The sequence below is a fragment of the Amphiura filiformis genome, chromosome 4 (assembly GCF_039555335.1).
Source record: "Amphiura filiformis chromosome 4, Afil_fr2py, whole genome shotgun sequence".
NCBI classification, from domain to species: domain Eukaryota; kingdom Metazoa; phylum Echinodermata; class Ophiuroidea; order Amphilepidida; family Amphiuridae; genus Amphiura; species Amphiura filiformis.
The window spans coordinates 15,046,020-15,073,755 of record NC_092631.1 but is presented as its reverse complement, the minus strand read 5'-3'; the positions used below and the strand labels follow the sequence as shown (position 1 = coordinate 15,073,755).

The window sequence follows — 27,736 nt, the reverse complement described above, 5'->3', positions numbered from 1 at the left end:
AATACACACTCGTTGCACGAGGGAATATACTTCAACTATTAGGTTATTTCACAAAATTGCAAAATAAATGAAAAATTTAATATAATAAGTAAATTATCGAGACAATTTTGTTCAATCAAAATTAGAAACACAATTTACATGTAAACATTCATTCACTGTGACCTGTGTGTCTGACGGAAGAGCAACAAGCACTTCAATTTCAAATCCCATTTTTGCTCGATTTTGATGCAATAATCTTTTATCATTCCCCGTGGTCATTTCAAGAAAAGACATCAAGGACATTATTTGCAAATGGTAACGGTAATTAATGTAAACTTTTTTACGATTTTTTGAGCAAATATAAATGTCATGAATTTATAAATATGTCGAACTCAATCATTGTCAATGCTCACTGACTATTGACTTCATTTTATTGAAATGGAAATGCCAATCTATGCCTATAATAAATGCCGCTGTCATGCAGATTGCCACTGCAACAAGTGGCATGACATATCAGCCAATCGCAAGCCTGCCCTTGTTAGCCAGGCTCACATCACACACTGTAGGTGGCGCTATTCGTCCATAGGGAAGTGGAATGTGCCTGTACTGTCCAAAAATGGCTTTACTGTGGGGCTCAATGGAAAAAATTACTAAAAATTAATTTTGACAACCAAAACCTAAGTGATGTTGACTTATGTTGGTACTAGCATAATAATGGATTCATAAGCTATCACATAGTGTAATCTATGTTCCACCAAGTGGACACTCGTTAAAGCGCAAAAGCAATTTGTGTGTAAATCAAGACCATCCAAAACAGCTTTCTTACAGTAAAGAATAGGAGGTCATCTGGGGTCACATACAGTAATGTACATTGTACATGTGCCTGCTGTCACAATCTCACACACAAAATTTTGGGCAATTTGGTGACACTATTTTTGTCTGTAACTTCAAAAGTATATGCACTAGAAACATGATTGACCCCTTATTGTTTAGGTAATTTGATTCTCTTTCAAATGAAAGAACTTTCAGCTAAAAATATTGAACTTCAAAATTTTATGAGCATACCTACCCTTGTCTGCGTCCGTATGTCTGCAATGCACTTGCTTCACACCGGCCACCGCTGATAACAGGGATCAGAATTTAGGTGAGAATGGATTCTCGTAATTCGCAAAGATTCTCGTAAACAGATTTGCGTGAATCAAAGTTGATTTGATCGCAAACTTTTGAAGTTTCAGTTGATTTGCAAGAATCAAATGATTCCTGCAAATTTATTCTGCAAGGACCAAGGGAGAACAGTGCCAGTGCATTGATTGGTCACCCAAGGTTATATAAGAAATAAATAAATAAATAAATAAAAAGGATCAAGATTGATTCTCGCACTGTTAAACAAAATTCTGACCCTGATTGATCACACCGCTCTCAGCGCCAAGCAAGAGGCTTGACAGCAACTGCATCAATCCGAAGTTGATCGTGGGGGGGGGGGAGACACAAATTTTGTTAAATATGACTGTGGAGCAGGCCTCTCGGTATGCCTGGTCGAGCACCCTCACAGACCCGAACGTAGTGAGGACTGAGGGTGCTTGGTATATCCGCCATGTTTCAAATACATGGATGGCCAGCGTAAGGCACTTGAAACTTGATATCGAGTTTAGCGTCCCTTTTTTTCAGCTCATAATGAGGCAACTATTTCATTATTCATTATTCATTATTTTCAAGGTTTTTCATTACGCTCTGTGCCTTTTACCAATGCTTATGCACTTTTGTTCATTCTTTTTGGGTCCCAAATGTCCCAAATACACATCAAAGTATAATTATCTTGCTTTTTGTTTAAATCAAGTTTTTAAAACAAACTCAATGTATTCCGAAGTATATCAGTCTTCTTTACTCCAATTTGTACTCACCTCTCTGTTACATTTGAGGATAGGGGGAAAATGGGGGGGTTGACTCGTATATACAAAATAACAATCATGCAGAACATTGAAATAATTATTATTGGCACCAATTTGTTAAAAATAGGTCTTTTATAATATATTATACTCCTATGATCTTAAATTATAAACATACACAATGTCCATGGCTAGGTTAAGTTCACTTCTTCTAGTCTACCCTGGTATCCCAAAGGTATAGTTGAAATAATTGGATAGAGCAAGGGTCAAAAATCTGTATATATTTTTAATGCTCAAATATTTAGATGAATTCTTCCACTAGTTTTTGAAGGAGTTTAAAAATTTTGCACAACAAATTTTCTTTCTGGTTTTATAGTAGTAATTTGCACAATAATGAATTATTTTCAGATTTCACATCACAAACGCAGCACAAAATTCATAACGCGGGCGGCGGACGCTAAACTCAGAATCAAGTTTCAAGTGCCTTATCAGTGGCCTTTTACCAATGCTTTTTATGCGCTTTTGTTCATTCTAATTGGGTATCGCCATCAGTCGCAATATAAAATTATAATGTCACAAACACACACAAACATTTATAAAAGTATAATTATCTTGCTTTTTGTTTTTCAAGTTTTAAAACAAACTAAATGTATTCCGAAGTATTCCATGCCAGTCTTCTTCACTCCAATTTGTACTAACCTCTCCGTATACATTTGAGGATTAGGGGAAATGGGGGGGGTTGACAATAACAATCATGCAGAACAAATATGAAATAAATTTTTGGCACCAATTTGTCTTTCCTAGTTAAATTATTTACAACATCAACCATCTGGTAAAAACATTTTGGCTAGGTTAAGTTCTCTTCTAGTCTACCCTGGTATCCCAAAGGTATAATTGAAATAATTGGATAGAGCAAGGGTCAAAAACCTGTATATTTTTAATGCTAAAATATTTAGATGGATTCATCTAATACTAGTAATAGTTTGCAAGGCTATCTATAGTTTTTTGAAGGGTTTAAATACAAAAAAAAGGGGTTAAAAAATTTTGCAGAACAAATTTTCTTTCTGGTTTAGTAGTAATTTGCAAAATAATGAATTATTTTTTATTTACATCTCAAACGCGGCACAAAATTCATAACGCGGGCGGTGGACGCTAAACTCAGAATCAAGTTTCAAGTGCCTAATGGCCCGCAAATTTTAGCTTTATGAGAAGCCTATTTTAGTTGCAAAATGAGAACACAGAGTGGCTTATCTTTAACCCACATTCTCAATCTCTCATGCTAGAGGTTAAAATAAAGCGATCCCTAACTAATTATCAAAAGATCGTAAATTTAATTTCTTGAAACGTGCCGGCGAAACGATTTGTTTACAAGTAACAATCCTTGTTCCGACACCGATACCGTTCATTCGGCAAACCACGTGATCACTCAGGTGAACTAGGATTGGACGATCGATTCAGGTTACCGACGTACCGGGCCTAATGGCGATACTCGCGTCTTGGAAATATTTTTCAACCACGTTGCAAAATGATCGGAAATACACCATCAAGGCGACTTGATCGGTATGCATCATTGAAACTAGCCAATATTTTTATCGTAGTGGATACCGGTACTCAAAATATTGGCCAGCCCTATGACATGATATATTGGATAGGCAAAAGACAAAATCCTATAAATATTCTCTAAATCAATAGCCGGGATCGATAAGGCCGTGTGTTTTGAACTCGCCACCCTTAGCGTTACATCACAAATATTATGAATTTTTACACCAATCAAGTTTCAAATTAGAATATCTGGGCAATTCCAAGCAACATCATTCCGCAACGCAACTTTTGCACATGATTTCTTTTTAATGCAGCAGCCAATTAGGAAGGTGAATAGTATAAATGCTATCTATTTTGGGTAAGTGAAAGATTAAAGTGGGAGAAACTTTTCCAAACAACCCTAATTTGCATATGGTCATTTTCACGGTAAAGGTGTAACTTTTGATTTTAGGGTCAAAATTTCAAACCACTTAAATATGTTTCTGTTTACTGAAATCATGCATAGAAGCAACTTAAATTCAAGTAAAACAATGTTTCAAGGCTTTAACCTTTTGATTTCTAATAAAAAATTTGACATTTGCATAACATTTTGGTTAAAATCTAAGAAAAAATGTATTTTACATAACCTCAGAAAATTTTGACATGAAAGCTGGAATACATGTGAAATTCCATTCCAAAGTAAGTCAACAGATATAAGTTAAATTTTATACCATGTTTTGCTATGTTTGTAATTGCAGTTTTGAAAATTTTTAACATCAAGTGTCATTTACAATGGAAATTTCCAAACCTTAAACATATTTTTTAAGTTTTAATTGGGTTCCTAAAATAATTTGAATGTCTAACTTCATGTACAAATACTACTTGATGAAAGGAACCTCCCAGCCAAGTTTCACAGAAATTGGAGTTATTTTTAGAATTGGCAATTCAAGCGATTTGTGTTTCGGAGGCTTCAGTTAACAACACAGGTGATCATAAAAGTAAAATATTTAGCTAACTACTACAAGTTGACATAAAAAATAGGTAAAAATATCACAATTACCAATTTTCATGCTTTGCTTCTAAGTATTGAATTTCAGTTGTGACAAAAATTAAATTATCACAGCAAGTCATTTTTTTTTTTTTGTTTCGGAGGCTTCATGTTAACAATTGTTAAACATGGCAGAAGTAGTTTTTTTGAAAACAACAGTGTTGGGATCATCTAAGCTGTTATTTTCTTGTGTGTATTGAATCAATGATTCTATGCGGCAGATATTGTAGATTTATCACACATTAATTTTTTCACCCATTTGTTAAGTATGGTGTTTTTTGCATGTGAAGCCTCCGAAACAGTCTTTTTAAGGTATCAGTATATTTTTCAAACATTAACCATAATGTCAATTTTTTTTTAAATTTATGACATTCTGCACATATCAAGTAATAATTACAATGCAGATATCAGTATGAAACACACCAATTTAGATATGCATAGATGATAATTAAGTTTACTGTTGTTTGGAGGCTTCATTTGTTTCGGAGGCTTCAATTGTTAACGGAAAGTTTGTATTGGGTCCCATTTTCAAACGGTGATATATATCTCCACGATTTAAAAACATGTGACTTGAGGATCTACTTTGCTACATTTTGATAAATAGATTGGATGAGCTCTTTTATTTATATTTGCACAAGCTTGCTGAACAGTTTGTTTAAAAAAAAAAAAAAAGTTAACGGAAAAACGGCTATTTGAAGTCAAGATTTTATAAAAATTTTAAAAGCTTGCAAATCGGCTAATTTTGTTACCCATTTCAAGTTAAGATAACAACTGTTATAAATCAAGAAGAAGTGAAGAAATAACCAAGAATTATGAACCAAAGCTACACCCACAAAGTTTGTTAACAATTGTTAACGGAAAATGAAGCCTCGAAGCGACAAATATCGAAGTCCGGTTCTCAAAAATACAGGGCCGTTCACAATTAAATCTAATGTGGCAGTGTTTACTGAACATATGACTGTACTTTCAGGATAAGAAAAATTATCCATGAACTAACTGAAGAAAACACAGGGTTTTACAAAAATGTTACTGTTTTTTATAGTTTTTCCAAATGGCAATATTAAGTACATTTAAGCCTGCTAAAACTGAACGCAGTAACTCCCAAAGCTGATTATGCTACCCAAGGTAGCTGCTAACTAGATGACTTATGTGGCCAAAAATTATGGAATTCTGTGGCTTTATTAGAACACTACGGATTAAAATGTTAAAAATCCAAAGTTACACCCTTTACCGTGAAAATGACCATATGCAAACTTTGCGTTGTGGAATGATGCTTGGAATTGCCCATCTACACAACTATCAACCCTAAACTAGCAAAAGTATACATTTTTGAAAAGCTGAAGGCATAAGCAATTCAAATATACACATTTCAACTCATTGTACAGGGTGACCTTGAATTTATACAGGGTGGAATAAAAAAATTCCAAATAAAAAATGGGTCACTTAAGGCCAGTGTAATGGGAGAGAACATGGACCTTTTCGAGCATCATTATTTCTGAATTGTATGTCAAAAGTATATAAAACTATACATTTTTGGAAGGAAATGAGTCAAGGAATCCCATGGTGACGTCAGATTTGTTCAAAAATCTTGAGTTTTTGAAAAAATGACAAAAAATCACTTTTTTACCCCAATTTTTTTGTGACAACTTAGAAAAAAATCTGTTTGGAGTAAAAAAAATTCAATTAGCTTTTCATAAAGAAGAGACATGAACTTAGGGAAGGTTTTTCATTTTTTTGAAATTCGTCTCTTTTTTCGAAATATTGAATAAAACATGTGAAAAAAGCAATTATGTCACTCTATTAAGCTAAAAATTGCACAGAATGGTGTATATTTTTGTTTAAAACAAATATTTTGAAAAAATGAGAAAACCTTCCCTAGGCTTTGATGTACTCTAAACGATAGTGCAAAAAGTTTACCTTTTGCTTGCATATTTATTGAGTTATCTTGTCACAAAAATCGTGCAATATTGTCAAAAGTGAACTCTGAGAAATCGACGTTTTAGTAAAAAAATGTCAAAATTATGCACAAAACGTCCTTATATTTTTAAACGGTATGACTTTCACGCTTGTAAAAGCTGTATCTGGTGTATGGTCTAACTATGCATCTTTTTGCACCAATAAATCTATAATGTCTGCTTTCAGTGCGCCAAAATTCAAAATAATTAAAAAATCTAAGTGGCATTTTGACTGCAAATTTTTGTTTTGTTTACACCACATTTGCTGGCGTGAACAACAAACCGAATGCGCCTAGACTGCGTTGGACATACGCCAGCAGAGTTGCGCCAGCGTCACGCTAAGTTTAATCGCTGGCGTAATCAAAATATTTTCGCATTCGCGCATTTCTGACTCATTATTTCCGCCAATTTACTAAGCTGTCTTGAGCCATGTGACTTTTTAGAGTTGAAAAGAGTGAAACAAATCAAGCAAAAATACGGGTAAATATTAGCAAGTTGTATTTTATCAGTTTCAAGTGAAAGAATACATCTTAGTGTTGATAAATATCAAGAAATCTCAAATTCGGGCGTGAACGAATGTGTCTTCCATTACCCTGGCCTTAATGCATTGCTTATTACTAACTTGCAGTTATAAACTGAAAGTAAACAACATTGATTTGGTTAGAGGTTAGGGGGATCCTACTGACTGGGGAAGAAAAAAATCACAGCTGTTTGGTAATCTCAGAATACAGGGTGTCCCAAAATATGTTAAAATATTTTTACAATTCAACATATTTTGAACTGAAACATTTTACCCCTAACCCATACAGAAAAAGTAAGTCCATATTTAGATTCCTCATCAAATTTCCTCTCAGAAAATGTATAGGGCCTACTTTGACTATGATAGGATAAGTAATTAAATATTTACAGCAACTTTTAGATTTTGAAGACATCCGCATTGCTTACTACAGTGTTTAATATGAAACGGATAGTTTTGTACGTAAAAGTTTGTATTTTATAGACTAAACCAATCATAAAGATTTCAAAATGATTAAAAACAATTAGCCTTTCACAAGAGCTCTTAACCATGCCTGTAGCCCATATGGATGCAAAGATATGATCAGTTGATTCAACGTGCACACACAAAATCTATATTTCTCATAGACTTTGTACATACCGCCACAACCGCCACCGCCACAACCACCACCTCGGCCATTCTGAACTCAAAAAATTATAACTCCACTATCTTAGCTGATAAACAATTCTCCTTTGGAGGTCTGTTAGGTCACTCATTTAGCTACAAAATGACACCAAACACACTACAATACCTTTTGTTTAAGCAGAGATATAACAATTTGAACGAGTCTCGATTTGGAAAAGCGTAACAAAACCACCATTTTTGGGTGGCGAGTTCAAAACGTGTGGCCATAAACGTGAATGTACTATGCACGAGTTTGATATGAGACGAAAATCTTTGGATACCGGGTAGAAAATGATGAATATCTCCCGTAAATGATTTCAGTATAAAGAAACCAGATATGGTTCCTTGCACTTGAATATATATTTTGAACAGATATGATAGTCGTTAGCTTGCGTCTTGAGAAAGAAGCTATGCGTCTTGAGTCAAAAACTGACAATAATTCTGATTTATATGTGCGAATTATATAGCGCAGTGTATAGGCCAATCGTGGAGGTAGTCTAAAAGCATATGACCTATGGCGTACCATGCTCGACTCACACATAGCGAGGTCAGTCACCAGCCTAATCGGAGCTATTGTCAGTAGCCTTAGTCAGATGTCCTTCGGCCCATTATATGACTCAAAACTATTAAACAGGTCGATACAAAATGGCCATGCGTGGGGTGGATTCGACTACCATGGCGATTTCTGCCATGAAGATATCGGGCGCGACATGTTTCTCATTTGATAGTGTTTAAACCAACCAATAATCTATTGCTGAAGAGGATAATAAGCATTGTATTTTGTCTAGGTATGTATTTAATCAACATTAACAATGAGAGGACATTCCTGAACCTTGATGACTTGGGGATGATTTGAAATGACCGCCAATTATGACTTTATTACCAGCAATGTGGAAAAAGAGACACATGTAGAGCCGAAAAAAGGTACCATTTTGTTGAAGGAGCAGAGTTCAACAAACCATAACCCCACTTCTGGATATCATTTGAAGTCAAATGATATACATACCATTTAAAGCTTATGATATATATTTTCTAAACACGAAATAAAACAAAATTGACCAGGGGCCAAATTTACGGCTGATTCGTAGTGTCCGGTCACATATAACCAAGAACAAACGATGTTTCCTTTGAGTGGGTAGGGGTCAAAGAAAGAATTTTTTTTACCAATATAGGATCAGATATCGGCCGATATCACATCATAGACAAATATATGCCATATCGGTTGAGCCCTCGTTGTACAGTAGAATCATAACATTTCAAGATGATTTTTTTCTGTCTTTCAGACAACAGCAGCATGGATGAAATAGCAGGCCAGCATGCTATACGGGAATGGGGGACATCCAGGTATACAGAAGATAAAAAATGGGTGAAAGGAACACTGAAACTTGGGGCCAATTTCTCTGCTTTCAGGAATCGGAAAGTGACAAGGGCTTGATTCTTTCTCTGGACTGCATCACAGGTAATTAGGCCAAGTAAAATAAATAATGTAGGCCTACATCATCTGGACTTTCTCAAAATAGGACACTCTCAAAATTTGGTGAGCGAGGCACATATTATTTGTTAAGTTTTTACAAATTTACTGTTCATTTCTGTGTAAAATTGCAATAAAAAGCGCAGTGATTTATAGTGTGCTACGCACAAGCACAACGTCTAAAGGTTGATCTACTAGCCTCAGCACACTTTACATGTTGTCGCTAACCACTACGGCCCACATCATTCCATAAACCATTTAACAACCACACAGGGACTTTGCAGCTTCAAGAGCACACACCCTAGACATTCAACGAATGACCATCGCAACCAGGATCAGGTTCCCGAGTTTCGTACGGGTTACAATGAGAACTCAGTAAGTTCCTTGTCCAGGGAAATTTCAAGCTGATTCAATTTTTCCATGAGAGTGTATTAGTCACCACCAGGATTGGTAGCCGCAACCTCTCGCACCATAGTCAAACGCCTTATCGATTGAGCTAGTAGCTTGACTGCAATAGCAAAGGCTTTGTTAGCACATAAAAATGAAGAGGTCCCTAATATTTGGGGTCTCTCGGTCAGTCCGAAACACTGTCAGTCGGACTCCGAACCACCGCTTAATTAAGCTTAAAATTTGGACTAATGGTGGTTCCTACTGACAGGGTTTCGGACTGATGGGGTGTACCCTAATATTTTTGTTATTTTTGAATTTTTTTTTAATACCAAACAAGTGTCATAAAATTTTGAAAATGATACTATGATTTTTTTTTATAATTCCTTTTCAGAGATAAGAATGGAGAAAACGTGGCTTGTATTCAACACCGTAGTGCTTCTTGTCAGCCATAAATCTTACTGGTTCTCGTCTTTCACGTGCGCCAACCCGTACGTCGTACTAAACACAATAGAGCATTTCTGGAGAGAAGGTCTCCTCGTTAATGCGGAAAATTCCGGAATTGCTGGATCAAAGCTGAGAACAAGACTTGGGAAGGAGATGCTGATGGAAGCGCATGATGCACAGGCTACTCTGGCTGCTGCGGCTTCAGACTTACATCATCAGGGTGAACAGCTCGGAGATGCCTTTGATGGGGTGGATAGAATCAATCGAGATCTAGGCATCGCAGAAGGTAATCTAAGCAATTTGGAGTCCTGGTTAGGACGATGGCGTATCAGACCAGTTATGACTGCTCCCACCAGTGGTACCACCGAAGACGAAATTGTGGAATACTCTATTCTTTATGCATTGAAGCCGCAGGATGCTCAAAAACCAGGATATTTTAGCATTTGGAACAAAATCATCACATTAAGCAATTCCAAGCATGTCGAAGTGTTGTCTTTCAAACCGGAAGAGGTCACACGCATAACGGTACCGACGCCGTGGGAACTTGTCATCGTGAGGCGTCTGATGGGCCAGCCAGATGTGTATGCGTGTATCACAAGTGCCAAGCTTATTTATGTTTTGAGATTGTTACAGCCTGTTTATGGGAGGAAACTGGATTATGAAGATCCACAAATGCATGGGCATGTAGAGAGGACTAGCACTAAACAGCGGGCTTCATCACAGCAACAAAAACTACAAGGTTTGTATTTATGCACCATTTTTTGATGAGCGTATTTCATCATGTTTTTACCAAAAAGGTTACACCCAAAGAGTATCAACTTAGAATTGACCAGTGCGTAATGCTATCGTAATGCTATTGTAATAACTCCTCCATTTTGGCTTGTCACACAGGGACACCAAAATAGTGTACCTCCAGCATTTGTTGGCAAAAGCCTGAAATCATTAATTTGCAATAAAGCAATAATTTGCATCTCTAAGCTTTAGCTTGTATGTTGCAAATACATGTAGGCTATTCCATTTGAAATCCATACACCCCTATGGAAGACATGACCTTAATCTTCCACACAGGGTGTGTGAATTTTAAATGGCATTGCCTGAACCAGACGTGGTCTAATTCTGCATAAAACCGGGCAGCCTTATTTCTATAGATCTGCTGTGCATTCAAATTGCATTGTATTGCATCGTAATTTCATTTGTGTCCATGCTAATTATGTTTACACAACATGAACTCACATGTTTTCAAGCATATTCGCCGATAATAGGTGATCAAAAGCAATCGGAATGTTACAAAAGTACAGATCGCATTCAGCTTACTTTATATGAGATGATCTTTGGAAAAATACGGCATAATTTGTCTTGGTGCTTGCGGAATGCCATGCAGTAAAATATTAAAACGTTACAACTAACAATCGGCGTGTCCTTCGTATCCTCCGCTGTCAATTTCTTATCCACTCACTAATCCTCACAAAAGCTTTGTGTTGATTACGTAATGTGTGGAGGTAAATTGCAATAAGTACAATGAAATAATGAGTAGGCCGGGCTCCGAAGTGGGTTTCTTCTTCGTCTTACGTAACAGTATTGTTCTAAAAAAAAACCTGGAAGCTTGTCGTCTGGCGCTCTAGCTGAAATACAGCAAGATAATGTAAGATAGTAAATGTAAATGTAATATCTCGAGCTTGCCTGAACGGGTGACTCCATTTGAAATCTACTCCCCTGTGTGGGAGATTAAGGTTATGTCTTCCATAGGGGGGGGTGTGGATTTCAACTGGAATAGCCCAATAAAAGGTTTGCAGGTGTAGCAATTAGCATGGATTGTAGATAATTTATGGTCAAGTTCGAATACTCAGCATGCTTGTAGCTCAAGCAAGATAAACACAGGATTGCATGCACAGGCCTTACACTGCGTGTGTACATGTTTAGTACATTATAGACACAACAGGTACGTTCAAGCTTGGCCAAGAATTACCTAATTTATATATAGTGTAACAAAAAGAAGTACTTACTTTAAATCACACAAATAATTGGGAGGTACAATGTAGGCCTACACTATTTTGCAGTCCATGAGTGACGCACAAACATGACGGAGTTGGTACTTTTGGGTGTATTCTCTTCGGTTTTTACATGTATATTTCTTCTTGTTATTAATAAATGAATGCAGCAGCATATATTTTGGTATGTATGTATAGGACTAAATGCTTGTTTTTACCTAAGGGCTGCTTTGATGTTCATTATGTACCAAAAACATGTGCTGCTAGCCTTCAAGCAAAAAAAAAAAAGCATTTAGTCATCAAAATGTGTAAATGGACTCCCAATTCAATATCTTTGTTACAGTTCCAGTAACAATTTTTCCTTAATTTTTGTAACATCAATAATATCACATACACAAAAAAATGTATTGATCACTTTACCTTTTACTCTTAATTACAGAGTTAATATCAAGTGCAACTCAAATGAGCCAGAATCACCTACAGGGCACCACCGCTTTCGATCAAGACCGTCCAATAGGACCGCAGCTCCAAGCTCTCCACCAATCACAGGGCGTAACAGATGCAGAAGCAGATGAACTCAGTCAGGTTCTGAGAGGCCTGAAATCATTGGCTACTGAGATAGCACCAGAGCTTGATAGACAAGATCAGTTGCTTGATCAGCTTACACAGGAAGTGTCTGATGCTAGTGATCGAATAGGGAGGGATACCAAAAGAATCAATCGCCTTCTGTGAACAGAGTTGCCAAGTCGTCAATTTGGTAGCCCAATTGAGCGACTTTTGAAGATTTTACCAGCGACATGTTAAGTGTTTGATGCTAGTGACCGAACAGGGAGGGATACCAAAAGAATCAATCGCCTTCTGTGAAGCAGAGTTGCCAAGTCGTCAATTTGGAAGCCCAATTGGGCGACTTTTGAAGATTTTCCCAGCGACACATTAAGTTTCTGATGCTAGTGACCGAACAGGGAGGGATACCAAAAGAATCAATCGCCTGCTGTGAAGCAGAGTTGCCAAGTTGTCAATTTGGTAGCCCAATTGGGCGACTTTTGAAGATTTTCCCAGCGACACATTAAGTGTTTGATGCTACTGTCTGTTCAATTAGCTTAGATTCTTGAATTTTTAAGATATTTGAAAAAATAAAAAATTGCAGCCAAAGTCATCAAAGAAAAGTGTTAGCACAGCCTTAGACCTAACGTGATTTATACTTTTCAAATTCCCAAGTTCAATTTAGAACCCCATTTCTTTTCAATTTTGCCTCATTTTAGGCAGTTACTTGGGTCCACCAAAAGGGTTCGCGACCTTTTCACAAATCGAGTGGGACGGTCCATTCTCAACTTAGGGCATAGACCCTATCCAATTTAGCAAAACAATCTGTCCACCAATCTGTCCTGCCATTTCAATTGTTATACCGTTCCGGTTATTTGATAGGTTCTATAGGTGATGATGGTCCATCGGTTTTTGTTACACAAAATTATATGGCGCGATTACGTTTTATGCATAACATAATTCTGAGCATTATTTTTTTCGTAAACAATGGCATTAAAATTATGGATTTCGTTCTTATTTCAACTGGTTTACAATGTAAATTGAGTCTTGTTTAACATGTTTAATACCATCATTCCTTTCCAAGAATATCAGCATTTCCTTGACATTTTCAGATACACAGACTTTACGAGAATTGTTTTCTGTAACCTGATTGTTTTAAATAATATTTTCTTGTACAAAAGTTCTTTTGTTTCCAAATGTCCTTCTCATAGTTTGTATTCAACAAACAAAGCGAAATAACAAATTGAAAATAAATGTGTAGTTTTATAATAGGCCTACACCTTCTCAGACCCATTCACAAAATAAATAAATAAATAAATAAATAAATAAATAAATAAATAAATAAATAAATAAATAAATAAATAAATAAATAAATAAATAAATAAATAAATAAATAAATAAATACATAAATAATAAATAAATAAATAAATAAATAAATACGCAAGGAATGTATTTATATAAGCTGTGCCTATTTTAGAAAACTTAGTTCATAAATAATAACGTAATGTTTCAACAGTAGGATTTCAACACATAGGCATACTGGCCAATATTTTGCTGGACAATTATACTTTTTGATGCGGATGGTCGAATAAATAATACTATCTCAGCGCATTATGACATTCGTCCCCATTACTCTAAATGGATTGATTCAAAAAAAGTTTATGGTACCTGACGTTCTACGGCTTTTTATCAAAATATCGCGGGAAACGACCAAAATTGAAAAGAAATGGGGTTTTAAATTGAACTTTAGAATTTGAAAAGTATAAATCACATTAGGTCTAAGGCTGTGCTAACACTTTTCTTTAATGACTTTGACCACAATTTTGTATTTTTTCAAATATCTTAAAAATTCAAGAATCTAAGCTAATTGAACAGACAGTAGTGACCGAACAGGAGAGATACCAGAATCAGTCGCCTTCTGTGAACAGAGTTGCCACGTTGTCAATAATAGTAAACAAATAATTGATGAATGTTTCTGAGCAATGTTTTCACAAGGTTCAAGATTCAATGAGTTGAAATCAGTGACGACAACCACCGCCAAATGGAAAAAAAGAATCATTATTTAAAATGTTTTCTGTCAGTTTCAATTGCCTTTTTGATTTGTGTATAATCCCCTCATAGGTTTGTCAGTGCTTTCCTACAATGTATCCCACTAAACCAGAAATGTGACTTGCTCCCACAAAATGTGTGTAATGTCGCAAAATAGTTTCAGGACCTGGCTGCTGAGTTGATGTTCTTTATTTGATGCACACATTTACAAGCTAGTAGTATGGCCTTTGTGAATGCCACATTCACAAAGGACATTCTATTTAGAGAATAAACGATAGGAATTTTTATTTTGCCTATCCTCTACCGTGTGATAAACGACAGGCAGGTCCAATATTTTGAGTAATGGATGCCAGCGCAGCCGGTATCCACTACAATAAAAATATTGGACATGCCTGTCGTCTATCATAGGTAGAGGATAGGCAAAATAAAAATTCCTATCGTTTATTCTCATTCTTAGTCAGTTAATAAATACTATTTTAATAACTGTAAACAATTTTTTTAAGTAAAAACTAAGTTATCTTCATAAAAACTCCCCTCATTATCAAATGAACGAAACTTGTTTACAACTTCACATATTCTGTTGCGCGTACTGTTAGCGCGTTTGCGTATTCCGCACTAGTCTACACATACAGCGCGATACATACGCGCACCTCTACAAGAGTGTTACGCATTATCAAGACACATGATGACGTGGGGTCGTCTACGGCCTGATAGACGGCACCCGAAATCATGCGATTATCCAATCAGAAATGTGTCTACGAACTAGACCACTCCTACTGACTAAGAATGCCACATATAGAATGCCCCATACTGTCTTGTACAGACCAAATCAGCAGCCAGGGAGTCTTGAAACTACCAAATTGTGACTTTACCCTCATTTTGTGGGAGCAGGTCGTATATGTTACATACATGTGATGTCCCTGTTTACCACATTTTGAATTTTCTTGAGTCTTACATGAATAATCCTTTTCAGTAGTAGTTTTTAAACAATTTTCATCATGAACAAATAAACAGATAGATGATTATTATTGTGCTGGCAAATTTTGACCAAATTTAATTGTGTAAAATGTGTAGTATGCATTGTTTGACCTATTCCTAAATGTTTACGTGTATTAAGATCATACTAATTGCAAAATATTTGATCTTCGATTAATAATTCGTGATAAAGTGAAAAATATTTTACAGCAAGTTCATTAACAGAAAACAATTCTGTAATGCTTCTGTACCTTGCCAACTTGCCAAGTAAAAAACACACAATACCTGTAAGGCTCTTGACAGACAGGCTGCAACAAGTCCTTGGGTACTGAGGACCTTTGATAAGCCATTTGAAATCTAGTTAAAAAGGGACACTGAACTTCTGGATGGTATTGCATAGGATATAATTTCCCACAACCTAATTAACAAGATTGAAATTTTAGGCCTGAGATCTGTTTAGATGGTGTGAACAAAAAAGTGGTACAGTTGCTCATGGTGGTGTTATACAATACATGTTCAATACAATACAATACACTGTTCAATGAGCTATCGGGATACATGTTTTTGCTTCTTATATCTAAACCCCTGTATAGCAATAATTTAACCCAAAACTTGGAATCATATTGTTTTAGTGTTAGGCCTCGGTGGAAGGTACAAAAATATCGTGCCTGCGAAGTACATGTAGATTGTAGAAAGCCTTAACTCACAATGACCTGCTCTCACAAATTGAGCATAAAGTTGATAAAATAACTTCTGAGATACTCCAGATTTGAAATCATTATTTTATACCCTTTATAAAATCATTCCAAATATGTTAGGATGGCTCCTTGCTTTGATCTTCAAAAATCTATATTTCCTCCAGAAGTTCTTTTGTTTTCTATTTAGTTTTGTCATGTTTAATGAACTGTATCTTCTATAGTACCCAGATGACTTTATGCTAATTTTGTGGGATCAGGTCATTGTGAGTTGTGGCTTTCTAGTTATCAACCCTCAATATAGATGAAAAAATGGGACTACCATACCCAATGATTAAGAAGTTAATCCCTAAAAACTTTTCTCCAAAGGAATTGATAGATAACATTTCACAAAACGGTATATATTTTGTTTATAAGCATAAAACATCTCAAAAGTATTGTCTACCTGTTGTGTAAAACAATATGATAATAATATCTATCTAATTTTTTACTTGTAAAGATGTGAAAAATCTACTTAATTGTAATTAGCTTCAACCATTTATCTTTCAGATTTTTTCAACATTTTGTACTTTGTTTGAATAATGTCAAATTGTATTCAATAATAGCATTCTTGATGATTTGCAAGACACTAGCTGTTTGCTTACTTTGACTTAAAATGAAATAATTGAGATTTTTATCTTTTAAATGAAATTTATCAGAAAATACTGGAGATACAATGTTACTATTATTACAGTATTTAATATAGCATCAAGATCTTTCTCTTTCTGTTGACATATTTCATAATTGGAATATTTGCATCCAAAATTTCAAGAATAAAATGCTGGAAGTGAAAGCACACTATAGCGGTATAGCCTTTGCACATGAGCTAACTCACCAAGGTAGCTCCAGTTCCCAATTGCAATAGGCTATTGAGTTGAAATCCATACCAGAGGGTGTGTGGATTTCAACTGGAATAGCCCAAGGAACTTATTCATTTGATTTGATATTTTGTCAAACCTTGCAACTAGAGTCTTGTAAACCAAATAATACATACATGTACATGTAGGGGTGATCCAGGAGTTAAAAATAGTAACATAACATCGTTTGGCAGGATAAACCTATGTACTTGTGGACCTTGAACATGTTTAAAACAAACTGCCAAGAGATTACATAGGAAAATTTGCTTTAAACATGTTCAAGGGCCAATAACACATCTAGGTTTTTCCTACCCAATGATGATAACTGGGATTTAGTACCCAGAAATTTGCAGGTACAGGTTCAAAGGGGGAGGGGAGAGTAACCTTTAATCCATTTTGCTTCCTCCAGTCAGTAGTGTCAGAGCGGTGTATAAATGTAGGGCGCAGAGAAAGCCAAATGGACCATATGTACACCCCTACATGTACATACTCCATGGATCTATCTCTACAGTGCCAGAAGTGGGTAAGTGCACTAGCTGCCATGTGTAGATGAGTACAACATACTGTGTGTAAATTGCCAAATGTTCACAGGGCAGCTATTGTACTTACCCACTTATGGCACTGAGCAGTTGATTTATTGTGCCATTTGTATAAAATAGTAAATAACTGTAAATAGTAAAATAACAGTACTGTTGTAAAAAAAGATTACATTATGCAAGTAATTGATACATGTAGTATATGTAGCATACATGTTCATGTCCGGATGATATATTTAACTCTGTCCAACATAAAGTGGTGTATCCTTCGTGTAAAAGAACACCAAACAAATCCCAACTCTAATCCTAACCTTAATCCTACCCTAACCCTAAATCCTAACTTTAATCCTATTGCTTAGTATTTCGTGCTCTCTTACACTAAGGATAAACCCATAAAGTCATTGAATGAAATGTATATACTTTTAAATAAAGTGAAATGAAATAAACACACAAACAAATCGGAGGGTACAATGGCCACTTCCCGAGGGCCAATTGGTCTATTCGTTGGGAGTATTATGATCTGGGTGCGTTTCAGTGCTTGCCTTGGTGTTAAATTATTATTTTATTACTAATATTAATATTATTTAATACTGCAATAACTTAGCCTAACTATTTTTATAAATAATTTAATTAATAATTTGAGATAAAAAATATATAGTTGTAATTTGTGAGCATGCATGACAAGTAATGTTATTTCATGGTTTGTTAAGGCGAGTCGGAGCGGTGCCTGAGCTAGCGGTGTTTGTGCTCAATATTGAGAAACACAAAGCCCATATTTATTAGAAAAAGTTAGTTTTCAATACATGAGATCCCAATGGGTTTTATTTTTTACCTCCAATGCAGTGGCGTAAAATTGCCTATTTGGACCCCGCCCCTAGTGCAAGGAAAAAGGAGGGAGAAAGAGGGAAAAGAGAGTAGAGAGAGGGGGAGTGAGGGAGAGGAGGGGCAGAGAGATGGGGAATCCATACGATATGCAATACCATACGATTATTATCAATAAGCCTGGCAACAATTGTCTATTTGCCCCCCCGCCCCCAAGTGCAGGGAAATTTGGTGGATTTGGGCCCCCGCCCCATGCAGGTTTGCTCCCCCCTGGAAAAAAATCCCAGCTACGCCGCTGCTCCAATGTGCATGAGTTTCCTGGGAGGGGGAAACATTTGTTTGTCATAACTCAATAACTGCATGAGTGTGACCACTAACTATGGACCACAATGGCCTCATCCCAATGGCATAGTCCAATAACTTAAACAATCATAGTGCAAAATGTGACCTCAAAGTTGCAGGGTATGAGTTTTTGTACCCAATTTTCAAAGGTTGTGTACCCAATTTTCAAAGGTCATTCAATAAATGTACAAATGTATTGGGTTAAAGAACTGCGCCCCTGGTAGATGAGCATGTTGTGGATCCTAGTGACTGGCTTCCTCTACTCTTTTCCTGTAAGATCAATGCATTACCCTGCAGAAATAAACTGGACTATGTGAGCAAAATTACCCAAACTGGAAAAATATGGCCTGAAGGCTCTGACTCGCCGTAATTTTACTCATTCTCATTCTTTATGAAGTAAGTTGCTACTTAAATTCTAATTCTAATTATTATAAAGCAAAGTGCAATAAAATCTACAGATCAAACTTTAAAAAGTTATTATCTATAGTCTTTTGTTGAATCAGTTAGCTGTAAATTAGCAGGATTTCCCACCATTTTGCCCCGAGTAAGCGCTCCGCACATTCGCTTCACTCGCAACTTTCTCTCACAGCTTTTTTGTTTTTTCAACAGTTACTTGCATCCCTGGTTATTAATTCAAATTATGTATGACTAATGAAGTGTTCAAAGCTAGCAAGAATATTAATGTAATTTGTGATTTGCATTCTTGCTAGCATTGAAAACTTCATAATTCACACAAAATTTGAAATAAATATATGATTTGACTTTAGTTCAGCGTGTAGTACCCAAACTGCCCCCACCAGGCAGCATTTTAATCAAGGGGATCTGCCAAATTATGTGGGGATCTTTTAGAGGTGCAAAATCCGAAAAAGGGGGGTCTCTCTGGGGAAGCATACCCATATGGCCATTTGTGTCAAGTGCCCCCACCCCGGTTGGGCATATATCATGGATCTCAGCCGACTCCCAACTTCACTATGTTCTCATCCGAGCGTGAAAAAAAACCCTAGCCTACAGTGACGTGTCGGCATTTTTTTCAGAAGAGGCCCCTGATGTGTGGGGAGGGAGTAGAGGGACTCATAATTTTCGGAATGATTCTGATTCTTTTATGTGTACTTTCATAAACGTTGAAAGAAATTCTCAAATTTGACATTAAAGAGGACCGTAGGCGTAGGCCTATACCACATGCATGCAGGGGTCAAATTTTAAAGTTGGTAAATTTTGGTTAAAAAATACCGTACAATTTTCAGTTTTTACCCATTTGACCTTTTTGCTTTTTCTGCGCAGAAAATGTTAACAGATGTCTTCAGCAATCACTGACGTTTTGTTCCAGAGCAGAGAAGAGCATCTTCTCTGTTCAGAGCAACCATTTCGTTTTGCTTTTGCAAGCACCGAAAGACAAAACTAACACCATTGATCCGGTGCAGGATTCAGCAGGAATGCGACAAAGTGAAAATTGCGCAATGGTAATGAATAAAATTATTGGTAAAACAACTTTTGCTTAGTAGATGTTCCTCCTGGCAAGTTGCACATTTTTAGCCAGGGGGTATACTATACTGTTGTCAAATGGGATACAACTTATTGATATTGAAAAATTAATTATCAATTGGCGCTTTAATCTTCAAGACCACTTCATGGGGGATTAACATAAAGTAATTGGTTGGAATAGTTTATTCTTGCAAAAGTGGAACAGTATAAAAGCATATCATAACAACACCAGTATGTATTAAAGATATTTCTTGTATGCACTGAATTCAGCGAGGCAGGTATGAGCCCCTCTGACAAGGAACACACAGCTTACCAGAGGAAACTGCTACAAATGTTTTGGTGGGATATTCCATATTCTCGTATAATTAATTGTTTGTTCCTGCTGCATTTCGTTTCCTGTTGTTTTTATATTATGTATTAGTAAAAGCTCAAAGCTAGGGTTAATTAAGAGGTTTATTTTTTTATATCAAATAACCTATTTCATCAAAAAATCATCATAACACAGATATGCCGAAGATGTCAGCAATGTACTACTTCATCAATATACAGATATGCCGAAGATGTCAGCAATGTACTACTTCATCAATATACAGATATGCCGAAGATGTAACCAATGTACTACTTCATAACACAGCTATACCGAAGATGTAAGCAATGTACTACTTCATCAATACACAGATCTACAGAAGGCGAAGCAATATACTACTTCATCAATACACAGATATACCGAAGATGTAACCAATGCACTACTTCATCAATACTCAGATATGCCGAAGATGTAAGCAATGTACTACTTCATAACACAGATATGCCGAAGATGTAAGCAATGTACTACTTCATCAATACAGATCTACAGAAGGCGAATCAATTACTACTTCATCAATACACAAATATACCGAAGATGTAACCAATGCACTACTTCATCAATACTCAGATATGCCGAAGATGTAACCAATGTACTACTTCATAACACAGATATACCGAAGATGTAAGCAATGTACTACTTCATCAATTCACAGATCTACAGAAGGCGAAGCAATATACTACTTCATCAATACACAGATATACCGAAGATGTAACCAATGCACTACTTCATCAATACTCAGATATGCCGAAGATGTAAGCAATGTACTACTTCATAACACAGATATGCCGAAGATGTAAGCAATGTACTACTTCATCAATACAGATCTACAGAAGGCGAATCAATTACTACTTCATCAATACACAAATATACCGAAGATGTAACCAATGCACTACTTCATCAATACTCAGATATGCCGAAGATGTAACCAATGTACTACTTCATAACACAGATATACCGAAGATGTAAGCAATGTACTACTTCATCAATTCACAGATCTACAGAAGGCGAAGCAATATACTACTTCATCAATACACAGATATACCGAAGATGTAACCAATGTACTACTTCATCAATACACAGATATGCCGAAGATGTAAGCAATGCACTACTTCATCAATACTCAGATATGCCGAAGATGTAAGCAATGTACTACTTCATCAATACACAGATCTACAGAAGGCGAAGCAATATACAACTTCATCAATACACAGATCTACTGAAGATATAACCAATGTACTACTTCATCAATACACAGATATGCCGAAGATGTAACCAATGCACTACTTCATCAATACTCAGATATGCCGAAGATGTAAGCAATGTACTACTTCATCAATACACAGATCTACAGAAGGCGAAGCAATATACAACTTCATCAATACACAGATCTACTGAAGATGTAACCAATGTACTACTTCATCAGTATACAGATCTGCCGAAGATGTTACTAATGCACTACTTCATCAATACTCAGATATGCCGAAGATGTAAGCAATGTACTACTTCATCAATACACAGATCTACTGAAGATGTAACCAATGTACTACTTCATCAATACACAGATCTGCCGAAGATGTAACCAAGGCACTACTTCATCAATACTCAGATTTGCCGAAGATGTAAGCAGTGTACTATTTCATCAATATACAGATATGCCGAAGATGTAAGCAATGTACTACTTCATCAATATACAGATATGCCGAAGATGTAACCAATGTACTACTTCATCAATAATATACAGATATGCCGAAGATGTAACCAATGTACTACTTCATCAGTATACAGATCTACCGAAGATGTAAGCAATGTACTACTTCATCAATACAAAGATCTACCGAAGATGTAACCAATGCACTACTTCATCAATATACAAATCTGCCGAAGATGTAAGCAATGCACTACTTCATCAATATACAAATCTGCTGAAGATGTAAGCAATGCACTACTTCATCAATATACAGATCTACCGAAGATGTAAGCAATGTACTACTTCATCAATATACAGATCTACCGAATATGTAACCAATACACTACTTCATCAATATACAGATTTGTCGAAGATGTAAGCAATGCACTACTTCATCAATATACAAATCTGCCGAAGATGTATTAAAGCAATGTACTACTTCATCAATATACAAATCTGCCGAAGATGTAAGCAATGTACTACTTCATCAATATACAGATATGCCGAAGACGTAACCAATGTACTACTTCATCAATATACAGATATGCCGAAGATGTAACCAATGTACTACTTCATCAGTATACAGATCTGCCGAAGATGTAAGCAATGTACTACTTCATCAATACACAGATCTACCGAAGATGTAACCAATGCACTACTTCATCAATATACAAATCTGCCGAAGATGTAAGCAGTGCACTACTTCATCAATATACAAATCTGCCGAAGATGTAAGCAATGTACTACTTCATCAATATACAGATCTACCGAAGATGTAAGCACTAAGCAATGCACTACTTCATCAATATACAGATCTACCGAAGATATAACCAATACACTACTTCATCAATATACAGATTTGCCGAAGATGTAAGCAATGCACTACTTCATCAATATACAAATCTGCCGAAGATGTAAGCAATGTACTACTTCATCAATATACAAATCTGCCGAAGATGTAAGCAATGTACTACTTCATCAATACACAGATCTACCGAAGATGTAAGCAATGTACTACTTCATCAATATACAGATCTACCGAAGATGTAACCAATGCACTACTTCTTCAATATACAGATATGCCGTAGATGTAAGCAATGTACCACTTCATCAATATTCAGATATGCCGAAGATGTAAACAATGTACTACTTCATCAATATACAGATATGCCGAAGATGTAACCAATGCACTACTTCATCAACATACAGATATGCCGAAGATGTAAGCAATGTACTACTTCATAACACAGATATGCCGAAGATGTAAGCAATGTACTACTTCATCAATACCCAGATCTAATGTAACCAATGTACTACTTCATCAATATACAGATCTACCGAAGATGTAAGCAATGTACTACTTCATCAATATACAGATATGCCGAAGATGTAAGCAATGTACTACTTCATAACACAGATATGCCGAAGATGTAAGCAATGTACTACTTCATCAATACCCAGATCTAATGTAACCAATGTACTACTTCATCAATATACAGATCTACCGAAGATGTAAGCAATGTACTACTTCATCAATATACAGATCTACAGAAGACGAAGCAATGTACTACTTCATCAATACACAGATCTACAGAAGACGAAGCAATGTACTACTTCATCAATACACAGATCTACAGAAGACCAATGTAATATCAATATACACTAGATCTGTCAAAGACGTAACCAATGTACTACTTCATCAACTGACACAGATCTACCGAAGATGTATAGGCCTAAGCAATGTACTACTTCATCAATACACCGACATACAGAAACGAAGCAATGTACTACTTCATCCAGTACACAGATCTACAGAAGATGTAACCAATGTACTACTTCATCAATACACATATCTATACCGAAGATGTAAGCAATGCACTACTTCATCAATACTCAGATTTCACCATGTATAAAGCAATACACAGATCTACAGAAGATGTAAGCAATGTACTACTTGTCACTACAATGTCAAGGTCAGTGTATCCAGCCGCCTTTCGGTGATAGGTTTCATATATGCTACAAATGCGCGCGTGACCTTTGTATCGCTTAAACAAGTTCAAATGCTCTTAAAACCTGATATCCGCGGCGACTTTCCGTAAACCCAATAACCAAGGTTCCATTTCACTAACTTATATGTCTCGTAAAGTTACGCATACCGCTAGTATTACTTACAGGTGTTCGTAAAGTTTCATGAATGGACCCCAGACATGCAACATTGTCAGGTATTACAACCTACCGCTATCCACAATCCTTAAGAATTAAATATGCAAACCTATATTCTGAATAAAATAATTCTGCTTCAACACCGGCCCCTCCCACAACATGATTTCCTAACAATAGTAACCGAAATGGTGACTTTATTCCTTTTATTTGAAACCAATCCTCTTAGGGGCTGTGCAATAATTATGAGCCCCCCCCCGGGATTTCCAAACGGCTCGCCAAAAATTACTTGCCCCCCCCTCTCGGCCCGCCAAAATCGCTTGCCCCCCCCCCTCTCGGCCCGCCAAAAATCTTTGCCCTCCCCCCTGAACATGCCAGATTTTGGGGATCCCGATTTAACTAGAGCGATAACCGCACCATAGCTGAACCATGTGGCTTCGGCAGTATATTGTGGTAGACATATACCACTGTCACCCGGAGTCTGTAATGGACATAATCTCGAAATGCTACGAAGGTATGACCGCCCGAGTGGTGTTAATTAAAGAGGAAAAGTAAAGAATATAAAATAAACTAGAGCAGGGCACGAGGTAAGTTAGGCGGATAACTGGACGATCTGATGAAACATGATGCAGTCATGTCTACAATAGAATTCATCTCGACCTTTGCAGGACTTAACCCCATTAAAAGCTATTAAACCAAGATAACACTCATTGAAACAGCTCAACTGATTAAATCGGATCTTCTCTGGTTGTGCACAAGTGTCTGTTTTCATGTGCGATATCGCAATAAAGCTGGTATTCATAGCTTCAGTTGGGTAACCGATTATAAAGGAAACGAAAGGAAACAATGGTATGTGTGGCTTTGTTCACGAAATCAGACAATGGCGTGCTTTTTGTAAACCAGCATTCTTGAAAATGAGCAACATAATGATTGTTGACTTAACACGGTTTGGAAATAATTTCTTCATATTTTTGGTGTTATCTGTCGTTTACATGTCCTTCCTAAAACACAAAAGTACGACCCTCTCCAAACACCTAAATTAGCTAAAAATTTAGGACATGTTACAAAACTATATTGTCTAGAATTTTAGAAGAGTACTTTTAATATTGGCCGGTTATTTTTCACACAGCGACGTTAACTAGGCAATGTACTATTACCTATAACATTAACTAAAACACCAAAGTACGAATATTTCCAAACATCTAAATTAGCTAAAATTTAGGACATGTTAAAAACTATATTTTCTAGAACTTTAGAAGAGTACTTTTAATATTGGCCGGTTATTTTTCACACAGCGACGTTAACTAGTCATATTCCCATACTTTTAACGTAGGGCTATTTGTAGAGGTCACGCGTCAATGGGAAAGAGCACTGTGTATTGTGTATAGGAAAACGGACAGTAACTGCAGTATGACAGCAATACTGTGCTGGATAGTAGTAAGACTGTTTCATTAATTGCCTTGATCGTGGAAAACTTGACTTTTGACCTCTGTATGACCCGCTTAATGACCTTAAATGAATTTTAAAATATTAAAAACATGTTAAGAATGTCACAAGGATTATTGCATTTAAATTTCAGCTCAATTGAAGCATGTTGAAAACTTGACCTCTGACCCCTTTATTGCCCCTTAATGACCTTAAATGAATTTTAAAATATTTTCAACATGTTTAGAATATCATAAGGATCATTGCATTTAAATTTCAGCTCAATCGGAGCATTTTGGGAAACTTGACCTTTGACCCCTTTATGACCCCTTAATGGCCTTAAATGAATCTGAAAATGTTTTTAAAATGTTTAGAATGTCATCGCCGTTTTTTGCAATAAAAAAAAAGCTCAATTGGAGCATTTTCAAAAAGCTTGAGCTTTGGCCCCTTTATGACCCCTTAATGACCTTAAATGAATTTTAAAATATTTTTAAATGTTTAGAATGTCATAAGGATCATTGCATTTAAATTTCAGCTCAATTGGAGCATTTTGAAAAACTTGACCTTTGACCCCTTTATGACCCCTTAATGACTTTTAAAAAAAATTAAAAATGTTTTAAACATGTTTAGAATGTCATAAGGATCATTGCATTTAAATTTAAGCTCAATCGGAGCATTTTCGGTTAAAATGACCTTTTTTGACCCCTGTGACCCCTGGATGACCTTTGACATTTGGAAATATTTTTATTATATTCTTTATATTTTTCTCTTTCATATGACACCACTTGGGGGGTCATACCTTCGTGGCATTTAGATATATGTTCATGTTAGACCAAATGGTTAGTCAGTTAGTAAGTAAGTAAGCTAGTAACATACACTAATATAGGCTGATACCATTTCATGGTTCAGCAAAAATCGTATAGATGTATGTTGCGAGCGTAGCGAGCAGGAAAAATTGCATATTTAGGCCGTATAAAATTAATGTTTTGGTTCTCGTCCAGAGGATTTTCATGAATTGATGAGGGAGGGAGGTTTTTTTTTTTTTTTTTTTTTTCCAATGTAAAATTAGCATTGTCAGTAGTTTTCGGTCTTCTCCAACAGTGCTCGAGGAAACGATGAGGCCCTTTTTTTTTTTTTCAAATGTGAGATTCTGAGGATAAACCCCTAGAGTACCACAAAAAGACTTGGAAGTGATGCTTGTTCTCTAATAAACTTATTTATATGTATGAAGATTTCATAAATCATTCCAAAGTCTAAAAAATTGAAAAATCTAAAAAATCTAAAAAATCTGACAAATCCCAGAAATTGAGGAGGGAGGGACGAGAACCAAAATATTAATTTTACACGGCCTTCAGTGTTTCCGTACTGTTTTCCTAAGCCTTTTTAGATTGTTTTATTGAGGCGCCCCATGAATGTGTGCCAAAAATCGCTTGCTCCCCCCTCTCGGCTTGCCAAAAATTGCTTCCCCCCCCCTCTTTCCAATTTTACCATCCCCCAGGGATCATAATTATTGCACATCCCATACAGTACGATTTTACACCTCTCTCACTGTAATAGATATGCTTTACATTTCCTATCAATCTTTCTATGCTAATGTTACATTATTGTTTTAAAAAGAAGAAAATTGTACCCAGACGGTTACATTTCAGCACATCACATCAAAGCTCCCATTGGTTGCCCCATTCCATTTTTAAAGAAATTTTTATTATAAAGGAATTTTTATTCAATCATAAACCACATAAACATTCCAAAATAGACATCCTCAGATATATAACTGAAAGTTTTTCATCGATCGATCGATCGATCGAATGTGATAGCTAGTTCATCCTTAATCAATTGATCATGTTATTTAAATAACAATAAGCATGCATTGTCGTCATGAAAGTCAAGTAGGA

General features: G+C 36.1%; 1 protein-coding gene across 2 annotated transcripts; it reads left to right on the top strand.

Annotated features, from left to right (window-relative positions):
• Positions 1-166: 166 nt before the first annotated feature.
• LOC140150594 (synaptosomal-associated protein 47-like) lies at positions 167-13,748 on the top strand. Of its 2 annotated transcripts, none has more exons than XM_072172641.1 (4): positions 167-294; positions 8,853-9,028; positions 9,822-10,613; positions 12,302-13,748. In XM_072172641.1, exons 2-4 carry the CDS (start codon positions 8,932-8,934, stop codon positions 12,592-12,594), a joined length of 1,182 nt encoding a protein of 393 aa, XP_072028742.1. In that variant the 5' UTR covers positions 167-294; positions 8,853-8,931; the 3' UTR covers positions 12,595-13,748. The 2 variants fall into 2 exon arrangements, with proteins under 2 accessions (XP_072028742.1, XP_072028743.1); XM_072172642.1 differs by having other exon boundaries at positions 167-300.
• The last annotated feature ends 13,988 nt before the right edge of the window (positions 13,749-27,736 follow it).

Bases quoted from the DNA above. Each gene is read 5' to 3' on its own strand.
- LOC140150594 (XM_072172641.1), top strand. From the start codon at position 8,932: ATGGGTGAAAGGAACACTGAAACTTGGGGCCAATTTCTCTGCTTTCAG. The intron at 9,029-9,821 runs GTAATTAGGCCA...ATTCCTTTTCAG, and splicing joins TTCTCTGGACTGCATCACAG to AGATAAGAATGGAGAAAACG. The intron at 10,614-12,301 runs GTTTGTATTTAT...TCTTAATTACAG, and splicing joins ACAGCAACAAAAACTACAAG to AGTTAATATCAAGTGCAACT.